This window comes from Silurus aristotelis, assembly GCF_946808225.1.
Source record: "Silurus aristotelis genome assembly, chromosome: 11".
Classification (NCBI taxonomy): Eukaryota; Metazoa; Chordata; class Actinopteri; order Siluriformes; family Siluridae; genus Silurus; species Silurus aristotelis.
In genome coordinates this window covers 22,857,728-22,870,553 of record NC_139584.1, presented here as the reverse complement: position 1 = coordinate 22,870,553, position 12,826 = coordinate 22,857,728, and the positions used below count along the sequence as shown (strand labels likewise).

The 12,826-nt window shown below is 36.9% G+C and overlaps 1 protein-coding gene across 3 annotated transcripts; it reads left to right on the top strand.

Moving 5' to 3' along the window:
- The first annotated feature begins 156 nt into the window (after window positions 1-156).
- Window positions 157-11,876, top strand: LOC310733356 (uncharacterized protein). Of its 3 annotated transcripts, XR_014535706.1 has the most exons (10): window positions 459-631; window positions 788-881; window positions 961-1,138; window positions 2,788-2,930; window positions 3,384-3,560; window positions 6,398-6,514; window positions 7,367-7,453; window positions 7,633-7,780; window positions 10,157-11,313; window positions 11,345-11,876. XR_014535706.1 is itself a non-coding variant. In XM_083554579.1 (9 exons), exons 1-9 carry the CDS (start codon window positions 296-298, stop codon window positions 10,207-10,209), a joined length of 1,011 nt encoding a protein of 336 aa, XP_083410705.1. In that variant the 5' UTR covers window positions 157-295; the 3' UTR covers window positions 10,210-11,876. The 3 variants fall into 3 exon arrangements, 2 of the variants coding, with proteins under 2 accessions (XP_083410705.1, XP_083410704.1); XM_083554579.1 differs by lacking the exon at window positions 459-631 and adding an exon at window positions 157-309 and having other exon boundaries at window positions 10,157-11,876; XM_083554578.1 differs by having other exon boundaries at window positions 10,157-11,876.
- Window positions 11,877-12,826: the final 950 nt, after the last annotated feature.

Sequence of the window (12,826 nt, the reverse complement as noted above, 5' to 3'; positions counted from 1 at the left end):
AAAGACGTTTATTATGAATAATAATAAATATTTTTAATTACTTGTGGTATTTGCGGAACAAATGGGAAACATAAATAATAATCAAAAATTACTATGAGATATATTGCAATTTTAATACGCATTACTGATTGGTAAAAAGGCGTGACTGTAAAGGAGGAAGTAGGCGTGTTGTCATCGCTCAGCCCCTCCCGTTATATGTAATGTTACTTAAAATGTAAGCGACATCTAACAACAACCGCATGTACATGATTAACCTACAAGGAAAAGTAGCGGTGTCCTGGATTGATGTCTCGCAATGGACGAGAGTCGGTAAGCGTTCAGCCAAAGACACTTGTTGCATTGGTCGAGGTTAGCGGTAAGGGGCTGGTTACAAATACCCCTCCTCCCTTTTTAGACGTAGTACACTACGTAGGGTCCAGATGTTGTCATTTGACACTTGTTTTTTTGCAAAAAAATTTTTGGGTGGAATTCAGAGTTTTTGGGGTAGCGAAGAAAGACGAAGAATGAGTCGATCATCTTTGCATGAAAGTAATAATAATAAAAAATATAGATAGTTATAGTAATAATAGTTGTGTATATCAGGCAAGATGAGTGATGAACCATGTGGAATAATCAGGATGCACAGCGTGAGGTGGTGAAAACTTTACATGCATGTTGTATTGTTCTAGGCGGACACACTCTCATGCATTGTGTTTCATCAACTCCTGTGATCAGTGCATGTGCTTTGAATAACTTACAAATAATTCAATAAGTAATGCAATATCCTCTCTGATTCTTGCCATTGCAGTCCATTGCTGCCTCAGCGCCAAGAGACCATGGAAGGTCCTTCTCCAAACCTGAAGCCGAGGCATGGCGAGCTGATACCCACACCATGTGGACCAGTAGGTCATCTTTCTCTGGGGCATGATTCCCTTAAACTCAGTCTCTCACATCTCATTCAGTCTTCTTTCTTTTTTCCAGATAAAGAAGTTATCCGAGCTCCAGGGCCCTGTGAAGATCTACTTCTGCTTCACACTCCTCTCCATGGTGGTGCTCTTCATCCTGACTATATTCAACATCTCCAAAGAGAGCCAGAATGAGAAGAAAAAGGGTGACAATGACGATCTCACCGTCTCCATCGTCCAGCTTGTGGGCATCGGTAAGAAGTCATATATAATTTATAAAACTGACACTATTTTATAAATGGTAATGATCGGGGCTGCTTTTTTTTGTATCATTATTCTGAATATAATTAAACCATAAACCAGGATGCATTCCAGTGCTGTTGATGATGATTTATACTGTAAATTGGTAGTCATTAACTTTATATAACAAACATAAAAGTTTACTTTCCTTTTTTTTTTTTTATTTGCATTAATTTCTTCATTGTTCGACTTGTTATTCTGGTACTTGCTAACACAAGTTTGTGTCCCTAGTAACTGAACACAGCAGCGATTTTCAGATAAAAGAAGGATAAAATCATTCAGAGTTCTCCAACAACGATCTTTGTTCATTAGTATGATTTTATTAAGTCGAGCATTTTTTTGTTGTTGTACTTAACTGTACAACAAAGTTTCCATTCGAATCTGACGTATAGCAAAAGGAGGACATGAGCAGTCAGTGCACTCGAATATACATGACAGTTTGGCACAAATTTCAAAACCACATCACTCGAGCGAACGTGTTTACAATTTGTGAGGTTTCGCAGGTACCCAGGTTTTTTTAATTGCATTACTTTCTTCATTGTTCGACTTGTTATTCTGGTACTTGTTAACACAAGTTTGTGTCCCTAGTAACTGAACGCAGCAGCGATTTTCAGATAAAAGAAGGATAAAATCATTCAGAGTTCTCCAACAACAATCTTTGTTCATCACTCGAGCGAACATGTTTACAATTTGTGAGGTTTCGCAGGTACCCAGGTTTTTTTTATTTGCATTACTTTCTTCATTGTTCGACTTGTTATTCTGGTACTTGTTAACACAAGTTTGTGTCCCTAGTAACTGAACGCAGCAGCGATTTTCAGATAAAAGAAGGATAAAATTATTCAGAGTTCTCCAACAACGATCTTTCTTCATCAGTATGATTTTATTAAGTCGAGCATTTTTTTGTTGTTGTACTTAACTGTACAACAAAGTTTCCATTCGAATCTGACGTATAGCAAAAGGAGGACATGAGCAGTCGGTGCACTCGAATATACATGACAGTTTGGCACAAATTTCAAAACCACATCACTCGAGCGAACGTGTTTACAATTTGTGAGGTTTCGCAGGTACCCAGGTTTTTTTTCTTTTTTTTTTTTTTTTTCCTCTAAACATAGGTCATCGGCGCGTTTGAGAAAACCATATTGAATGAAAAATAATACTGATAAATCAAAATGATAATTGTGACGAATGAAATGCAAATCATTGGGGGAGTGGTGGCTCCAGCGGTTAAGGCGCTGGGTTGCCGATCGGAAGGTCTGGGGTTCGAGCCCCGGTATCGCCAGGCTGCCACTCTTGGGCCCTTGAGCAAGGCCCTTAACCCTCTATGCTCCGGGGGTCCCTTACGAGGGAAATATCAAGGTCCGTGATGTCGGAGTGACGTGGGGCCGCCTTCCCGTGGGCTCACCACCTGCAGGAGGGACCGTGAGGGACGGTGCTATGAGGATTGGGCAGCAGTCAAAGGCAGGGGCCTGCTTAGACTGCTGCCCCCGCGACCCGAATTACGGATAAGCGGGAGAGAATGAATGAATGAATGAATGAATGATGAAATGCAAATCAGCCAGTGTGTCACTATGAAATATTATAAATATCTGTGATGTTTCCCCAGCGTTCTGTTTCTACTACATCGTTCGAGGCGTGCTGCAGGAAAACAAGCAGGAGCTGATTGTCTTTGGGCTGTGCGTATTCGTGCTCATGGTGCGCTCTATCATCAACTACGTCGTACCCGAAGAGAAAGAGACCCTGCTAACGGTACACAGGCCGCCATTTCAACATCAACACTTCCACACAAAACTTCTTACTTTGGTGTATCTGTTTGGCCTGGTATAGCTGTAAGCTTGCAAAACATCACAGGAATCTAAGATTCATGCACCACAGAATGAGCAAAACACACAGAAATGTTGAAATTACGCAAAAAAGGAAGTCTATTGCTTAAGACCAAACCACATGACATGGTTACACCAGTATAAGTTTACAAGACCCTATTCATTCTTAAATGTCACTGTATAATGGTGTAAGCATGAAGCATGGATTGGTGTTATATACCATTAATATAGTGCCAAGATCAAACCCATTTAAACGGTTTATTTGTGTGAGTCAGTTCACCAATAATTTTTTGGTTGATGCACCAGCAGGATCATGTCAACAAATGTTCAATATATTTTGAACTAGAATCCAGTCAGGTAACAATGAATTGTTTTGCAGGTGCGGTTTGCGTGCATCATATGTTTGGGTGTTGCGCACCTGATCTGTGTTATTCTGCTCATCACAAGGCCCAACATGATGGCCTTCAGGGTGGGTGGAGCTTTGGAAAGCCTGCAGGAGCAGTACTGCCTGCTCAATCTCTGTTTCTCTATGGTGACTTTTGATCTCCAGGCACAGGTAAGTTGTTTTAATTACGCACCGCAATCGAGCGCAACACAAATGTCGAAGCACTGTCGTTTACCTGCACTTGTAAAGGGACATGTAGACATTTCAGTCTCTGCAACTTTTTGCACAAAAAAACCCCAGAAATCCCCCAAAATCCGGGTTCAACAGATGCTTCCATGTCTGTAATGAGTTTAAATCTGCTTGTGAGTACTGTGGGAAATAAAAAGCCACTGCTCCACTGGCTCAACTGTTGTTTGTTGCTGTTCGCAATAAGAAAGAAAAAGGCTTCTAGCAAAGAAGAGAATGTTATTAGGTAAAAAAATAAAGCAAGGTGGTGGTAGTATGAAGCTTTTGGGACCGTTTTGTGGACCACATAGTGTGTACAGATGTTCAAATGTAAAGCGATCCCGCTTTGTTCCAATGGACACACAACCACAAATGGTGGTTGGGGGTCCTGCAACACGTTTTGAAAAGACGCACTTGGCAGACTTCACTTGTCTTGGAGGAAGCATGTGATAGCCATCATCCTCCCTAGGTTAGATCTGGTTTACGATAGAGGAGAGCTGACTGGTGAGTGGAAATCACTGAAATCACAAGACTGTCTCGATAAGATTTCTGTTTCAAAGTGTCTGTAAACATATCAGCTCGGATTTAAGTGTAGGTCTGTTCAGTTTTTTTTTTTACCTTTTACCATTTTACATACATTATATATGGATATAAGTTTTCCCATGAAATTGCCATCCACATCATCTTATTTTTAAAACATGGCTTATCATGTTTTTGAGAATTTTTTTTTTCCTTCTTCATTTATGGAACCGAAACAGCAATTATCTAAGTATATAAGAACAGAAACTTACTTTAACTTTACCGCTTTTCAAAATCATATCAGTCGTTCCTTTTAATTTATGTGTGGATTAATTTTATAATTGTATTAATAATGTAGCGAGTGAAGTTTTTATTCATCTACTGTGGCTTTAAATAAATAACACAAATTCAAATACTTTTGTACTTTTTCCTCAAGTGACAGTTTATAGGGAGCACTCTACTTTTTATCTCTACTTTAATTCAAGTACATGCTTTGTGTACTTCATCCACCACTGGTGTTTATAGGTTTATAGGAGGAGTTTATCCATTATCATTTTGATTTATCAGTATTATTTTTCATTCAATATGGTTTTCTCAAACGCTCCGATGACCTATGTTTAGAGGGAAAAAAGAAAAAAAACCTGGGTATTGTCCTGCAGCAATAACGGCATTCTGTTGAACGCTAATTTACTGCTACTCCACATTTAGACATTATTGTATAATACGCTTGGTGAAACACCCTATAAATGAAATTTAAACCAGGGCTATTTTATTGAATTTATTAAATACAGTAAATGCCTATAGGTGTAAATATTTTAAGTGAAAATAACAGAAAGGCATAGTGACCGAATCTCAAGTTCTCACACTAAGACTTAACTAAGAGGTTGTATCATTGAAACACAGAGTTACTCAATAGTTACCCTTTCACTCGATTTTATGGCCCAGTGTAGCTGGATAACATCATTACTACTCAGAATGCTTTAGTGCTTATCTCTAAGCATTCTTAAATAGAATACAGGAAGTGGTTTCAATATAAGAAAAATCTTAAAAAGCTCTTTCCGACATGGTATGTTTGGTTAATGAGAACAGTGGACAAGTATGTCGACATCCATACGATCTGTATGTACTTTTTAGAACAGCAAAAGGGGACTAAACATGGAATGGGACGTTCAAAAAGTACATACAGATCGTACTTTTTGAACGTCCCATTCCATGTTTAGTCCCCTTTTGCTGTTCTAATAATCTCTACTTTTCTGGGAAGATGTTCCAAAAGATTTTGGAGTGTGCTTTATTTGATTTGTGTTCATTCACAAATAAATAAAGTGAGGATATTAAGTAAACACTTTTTGAGCATGGCTGATTATAAGAACATGTGGTTTCAGTTTTCAGTAGTGTGCATTTATGGGTTTCTTAATCTGACTTTTTTTTTTTTTTTATGTTGAATGAAGGGTGTACGGTCCCCTGGTGGTCTAGTGGTTAAGATGCAGCGCTCTCACCGCTGCGACCCGGGTTCGATTCCCGGTCAGGGAACCATCCCCAGCCACTCTTAGTGCCGGTCCCAAGCCCGGATAAATTGGGGAGGGTTGCGTTAGGAAGGGCATCCAGCGTAAAACATGTGCCAAATCAAACGTGCGGAGGATCCGCTGTGGCGCCCCCTAACGGGAGAAGCCCAAAAGAAAGTTGAATGAAGGGTGTGTGGAGGTCTAAGTTGCTACAGGGGAAATACACATTTCTGTACAAATGTGAGATATCTTTTCACCCTTTAATGGGAATAAAGCAACAAACACAATTCAATTAATAAGAAACTAGTCGCATATCTGTGCATAACATTTTATAATGGGGCATGTGACTGTGCTCAGAATGAAGCAATTACATTTACTAAATAAAAAGAGGCTAAATATTGTAGCATAGCCCATTTAGAACCCAGATCTCTATCTTATTAAACACGTGTGGAATGACCTGAAGAGACCCCTCACAATCTGGGAAAAAGAAATTGGAACAAACGGGAAAATTACGATGTGCTAAAACGACTCACCCAAAATGTGACTAATTATAACCAGGTTCTTGTAACTTTTTCTTTCTTTTTTTTTTTTTCTTGGTGGTTATATAACATTAATATCGCACACGATGGATCTTTTATTCATTTATCTTTTCATTACAAAAACCTGCACTGTTACTTAGTTACAAGCCAAGCCTATAAGGAACCTTGCATCTAATAAGAAGTAACAAATGTCTGTTTAAATGTTTTTTACCCTGTTTACCAGGTGTGCCTGTGCATCCTGATCCTGACCTCAGGCCCCTCTGTGTCCACCGCTCACAGAATCATTCTGGGAATTGGTGTTTTTTGGGCAGTAATCACTGCTGCCATCGGAGGCATTTCTGTGAGTCACTATATATATAAGCTTAGAAAGTTTTAAAGGATTTGTGATGTTCTCGGTTCCAATGCACCTCCTGAACGTAACTGAGAAGTGAACTCTGCATTCTATAATAAGGATTAATTTTCTATAATGCACCTCTGTTATTTATTTTTTTTTAGATAGTGGATAAATACAGTATTTTCTCCACATATTCCGAACAAGCATGAATCTGATTCATGCAAATGTCTATAGAATTCTGTTCTTTATTTGTATAAAAATGTTTATCGTTCAACTGCTTTCCATTCTTAACTGCAGGTAGTTATCCTGAACTAGACTCAATTCAAATATAGAGGAGCTTAGCATCCATCCAGAAAAAAATCCTAAAAACACTAAGGGAAATGAAACACCTTAAATATAATCACTTCTCTTATTTATAAGTATTTATAAAAATGAATTAAAATCAATATAACTCTATCTCTGAGCATGGTTTAGTGAGGACAGAATTCTATACCGACCTGTATAAAACTCAAAAGGGGAACCCATCCTCATTTGGGTGACATCAAGACTGTGATTATGACACCATAGTATAAGCAGGAACCTCCACAACTATGTGTGGCAGAAGCAACAACTCTCTGTTTTGGGTCAGGTCGGAGCAGTGTATTATCCCTTAGCAATGATCTATAAGACCTGTATGATCACCCAAACCAGACGTTGGTTTGATTGTATAGATATTTCAGCAAGGAAATAAATATATATGGTAATGGTGGAATCGTTGTTCATTTTATGATCTGATCTGGCCATACACAACTTAATGCATACGTGCCATTATCACTATCTGAACTTAGTTACGATTTGCTTTTCATCTGTTTCTTTCAGGTTTTGAAAGAAGTGAAACCACTGGTATGGATTTTTGCCCTCCAGAACTTACCTCAGCTGGCTTATTTCATTTACCTCCTATACTCAGTAAGTCTGGAAACACAGTTTTATTTACAGACTTGTTTACATTGTGTCCATGATTCTGTTCAACACTGTATATAGTTGAAAATTGTCCAGCTTCTGCTACATATTTCTTGTTAGAAGTCTGGATGCGGGTAAGAAAAATCAGAACAAAGCATTGAAACTTATTTTGCTTTTCTTCATAGACCATTACTAACTGGGGCGAGAGTAAAACATACATACTGGAGGCTGCTACCATAACGGGCTGTCTGATATCGGTGGCCATCAAATGTGTGCTGTTCTGGGGCTTGTATCGTCTGTACCGCAGATTCGGCCAGGGTCTGCGAGAGAAAAGTAAGTGCTGCAAAGAAAGATAATAATTGATGAATGAAATACAGAATGAAAAGCACTCACTGGCTACTTTATTAGGTACAGCGGTGCATTAGATCTGTTCTCACAATGTAGAAAAGCATTGCAAAAACATCACTTGGTTCAGCCTTTAGCCGTGCCGTTTTCATGAGCCTGTTTCCACTTTGAGATGCTTTTCACCTCAACATGGTTGTAAAGAGTGGCTGACCAAAGCTTACATTTGTGTCAGCTGGAAACACTCTATCCTTAAACCATTCTCTTCTGACTTCTTTCATCAGCAAAGAATTTCTGCCATTTGTTAATATCTGTAGAGACTAGAGTTGTCTGTGAAAATCCAAGAAGATCAGCAGTTTCTGAAATCCTCACACCAGCCTTTTTTTTTTTTCCCTTTTTTGGCATGCATCTGCATGATTTTATGTATTGCACATACGGAAAATTCACAAATAAGCCGACGAACTTGTACTCCTAATAAAGCAGAAAATAAGTGTATTTGACTCCACATAACACATAACATAACACTGTAGTGAAAACTGTTAAAAAAAAAAAAAAAAAAAATACTTTTTTTTACTATAAAGGAAAAAGAAAAAAAAGAAATATGTAAGTGTTAACACTTTTCTTTTTCTTTTTTTTTTATCAGCCCAATTTTCTGTATCACAAAGTTACTGTTGCTATACTGAAAAGTTTTCTTATTCTATCTCCAGAAAGAAAGAAAAAAAACACTGTTGTGCACACAAACAAATTAGATTTTTGAGTTCAAAACTGATGAGAAGCCTGGTTCTCATAGTAACCAGCAACATCCTTATGGTTGCCTGGTTCATCATTTTATAGTCACAGAGACTTGCATTTAATATTATATATATATATATTATATATATTTTGTTTTAAATAACCAAATATACTTTTTAGATAAATATTTAATAAAATGTACACTATCAGACACAGCTACATTGTATGGCGTTTATAAAGTCTACATTTTTATAACCATCTTTATGACTCATTATAAACACAGCAGGGAACCAGAAAGAGCTAAACAGAGCATAGAAGCATTGCTGGGATGTTTACATTTGCTGGCTACTTTACTAGGCAGGCCTACTTTATTTATCAGTTAGTAGGTATATGGTAAAGAAAGTAACCACTAATTCTACTATACACAGTGTATACTCATCCGTTTCTAGCTTTTAATCAGTGTCTAGTTATGTTATTGTTAGCTATATATTCTTGGTTGCCAGGCCTTTCTCTATCCAGTGATAAGGCATATAAGGGCAATTTTACATATTGGGAAGATTTTGTAACAGATATCTTTGGATTACTTGTAGTTAGGATTAAATGAGTTTAGGTAAATAAACCAAGAAACAAACAAAAAAAAAAGTAGGCCCTGTATAAATGGCTAAACTGACCAGCAAGAGGTAAAAACAATCCAATAAAAAGAGCTGTAGTGCTGTAGAAATGCATCACCAGAGGTCTACTGAGTTCTGAAGGTGTGCTGTGCGATCTAGCACCAAGATAGGTGATCAGAAGATCCTTAAAGTCCTTTAAGTGGTGCATTGGGGCCTCTGTGTTTGTTCAGCACATCTTACAGATGCTCAATCAGATTGGAGGCCAAGTCAACACCTTGAACCACTTTGTCCAGTCCTTCAAACTATTTCTGAACCCTTTGTTCAGCGATTCATTGTGGTGCTCAAAGGGGCTATTAGTGAATACCTTTGACATGAAAGTTGAACATGTTTAGGTAGGTGCAGTAACATCTACATAAATACCATGACCCAAGGTTTCCCAGTATACCATTCCCCAGAGTGCCACACTGTCTCTGCTGGTTTAAATTTTTTCCAAGATGCATCATGATGCATTCTTTTTCCAGATAAGCAAAAGAAAACCTAATTTGTCAGCCCAGGACACCTTCCTTAAACAACTTTTGATAGTTACTAATTACTGCATACCAGAAAATGCTCAGATCCTTACACTTTTTTCTACTTCCAAAAAATTGAGAACTGACTGGTCTAAAACTAATCTGGTATCCCATTTCTTGAGTCGTCTGATTATAATGACAATCAATTACCTCATCTGTAAGTGGTTTTAATGTTCTAGCTAGTCAGTGGCACATCCCTCAGACAACCTTTTTCTCTGTTTCTGATTTCATTACGTACAATGTAAATCAAACTCAAACAGACTGGTGTGAAAGCATGTTACCATGGCAATAACAGGGAGAGTTTCCCAGAGAGTTAGAATCGAACCTGGCTTCTTCCCTGTATTATTGTTTACACTTCTAGTTTAAGTATTTGCCCATATGTCCCTTTTGTTCTATTGCTGCATATGAATGTCTGCTTACAGTTGTCTCTCTCTCTCCCTCTGTTCTCTTTAAAGTGTTCTCTTCAGATAATCAGCAAGTCTCCCCATCAAGAATTGGACCAGCATGAAAAAGTTCTGCATTGTGGCATTTTGTCCGGGAGTACAATAATGCAACTGTTGTACATTTGCATACAATGATGCAAATCTAGACTTACAGCTATCCAAACTTTTAGTTAAATAGGTTCATTAACCTGGAATAGATGTCTGGAAATTGAAAGTGATGAACCCGTGCTGCCATTTTGCTTCTTTCAAGTCTTCAGAAATTCATCTTTCCTTCAAAATGAATCAAGTGCTCAGAGGGTTTCAGTTTTACCTGTAGAGGTTAATATGAATTATTAGGCCGTGGCTGTACATGAGCTGATTGGATGTTCTTTGGTTCCATCTTTATCTGTTACTGCTTTCTTTTTTATACGCTTTGAATTGTTTTACCTCTTCTTTTATTATTTTATTATTTCTATCATTCTCTGTATTTCTTGTTACTTTATGCTTGGATGCATATCTGCAACCAGTGACATAATTCCTGAAAAATTACAGTTCAGACACTCCATTTTAAAAATGTATAATCTAAACAAATATAGTGTTTGATGATAAAACATCATGCCAAAATCCTACATGCAACCAACAAGACTGGGTACTGTTTGGGTAAAGAAAGCACTTCAAAATCATCCTTTTTGTCAAGTAACAAAGTTCTCACAAATCAGAGACGTGTGTTTAGTTTAGTGTTACTTGTAAGAACGATGCAGATTTGTAATTTCGATTCCAGAATTAAAGAGTTTCAGTTCCAGTCATTTGACTGGAGGCTTGAACTCAGAAGAAAGAGTAATAAACTGTAATTGGGATGGAAGAATTATCTTTCATGCTCTTAGAATGTATCTGTCACCAGGAACCATGGCTATATAAAGATTACACAATTCCCTGTTATTGTGTAAATATCTTTAGGGCAAAGGAAATAAAGATGATAAAGTTACAATTTACCCTAATAAAGGTATAAAGATACATCTGTTGTAACAAAAGTGTTGAAGCCTTTATAATTTTATAGTCAGGATTGTTCAGTCAGGCAAATGGTTGTGAGTTGCCACATATGGAATGAATTGCATTCAATAAAAAAACACAACAATGGATCTTTTTTTCCTTCAGGTCAAAAAGAAACCTCATTAATGTTTCATATAGAAGTTGTTAGACGATTTCTAGGCAGGTTCTAAGAAAATTGAAGCGATATTATCGTTTGTACAAAAGGTCTTATCCCCTTTACTGAAGCATGTGTTTAGACAGAGGGATCTGATAGAAAATTTATCATATGTGTTTACACAAAACGTGAGGAGGCCATTTCAGTGAAGAAAGAAAGAGGATGTATCAAATGCTATCAAAAGTTCTGAAATTCACGTATATCCTGTAAACGATACGTGGATTTTGTTTTACACTTTGATACACGAGCTCAGTGTCAAGAAGTGTTACACATAAAGAGGAACGAAAGTTTATTGTTCTCTACTTTTATTACGACACAGCATGTAATTTTTTTTATTTGATTTTTTTTTTTGGATAACCGAAACTTTGTGAATTACTGCACTATTTCTACTTTAAATGCTTTGATTATGAGAATGTTTATAAACAAGTTTAATCATAATGCATTAAACATGTATTGCTTTTGATATATTGTCCTGGGTTTTGATAGCACAGGTTTATTACATTATACATGTATTTGTTATACAAAACGCAATAAATGTATTTTATTGTATGTATTGTGTCTATGTATTTATATATTTGTATATAAATTTCCCTGTCTATAAAAAATGGGAACTTCTCTTCTTCAGTTTTTACAGGCCATTTGTTGAATTGTTCCTTTTATTTGAGTTTGGAAACTCTCAAACTGCGCAACATCCTCGTTTAAAATGTTACTAGTTATTAGGAGAAGGGATACTATTTAGTGTTCAGTTGAAAGGAAGGAAAATACTTTCAGTCACGCATTAAAAATAATAATCCATATGTTTAAAAGAAGTATAAGTGGAGCCAAAAGCAGTGTTTCTGAAACACATTTCCCCACTGTCCTCTACAGCACATTATTTAACCCTCAGCTAATCTACAAACTAGAAAATAGGTTGAGAAGGAAAAAAAATGAAACTGTAAAGAGGTGCTATTTTAAATGCACTTATTTCTACAAGGTTTCTTTGCTAGCAACATTTGCAGTTGGTGGTTAAACTTAAATGAAGTGAAGTGCATAAAATAAAGAACATGTGCTAATTGAGTCATTTACTTATGATTCACTTACAATTATCTTTCCAAATTAATATTTTACTTTCAATGTAAATTTGGGTAACAGACTTGCCAAAGTGACCTAATCACAATATTGATAATGTTGAAAATAAAGAGCAAGAAAAGATCAAGAAAATGCTTTTTCTTTACAGCATTTTTGTCTTTTCCAGAGCAACTTTCTCATTCATACAAGTGAGCAGTGGTGGACAGTCAGGACGTAAATGTAATTCGTTACTGTGTTTTAATAGCTTTTGTGTGTATCTGTACTTTACTGAAGTATTTCCATTTGGGGAGAATTTTACTTCACTACATTTCAAAGTCAAATATCGTACTTTGCTCAACTATATATTGTGAAATCAGTTGTTCCTTTTTATGGTGGTTGTCCTGCATCATCAATAAACAAGCTTCAGTTAGTGCAGAATGCGGCAGCCAGAG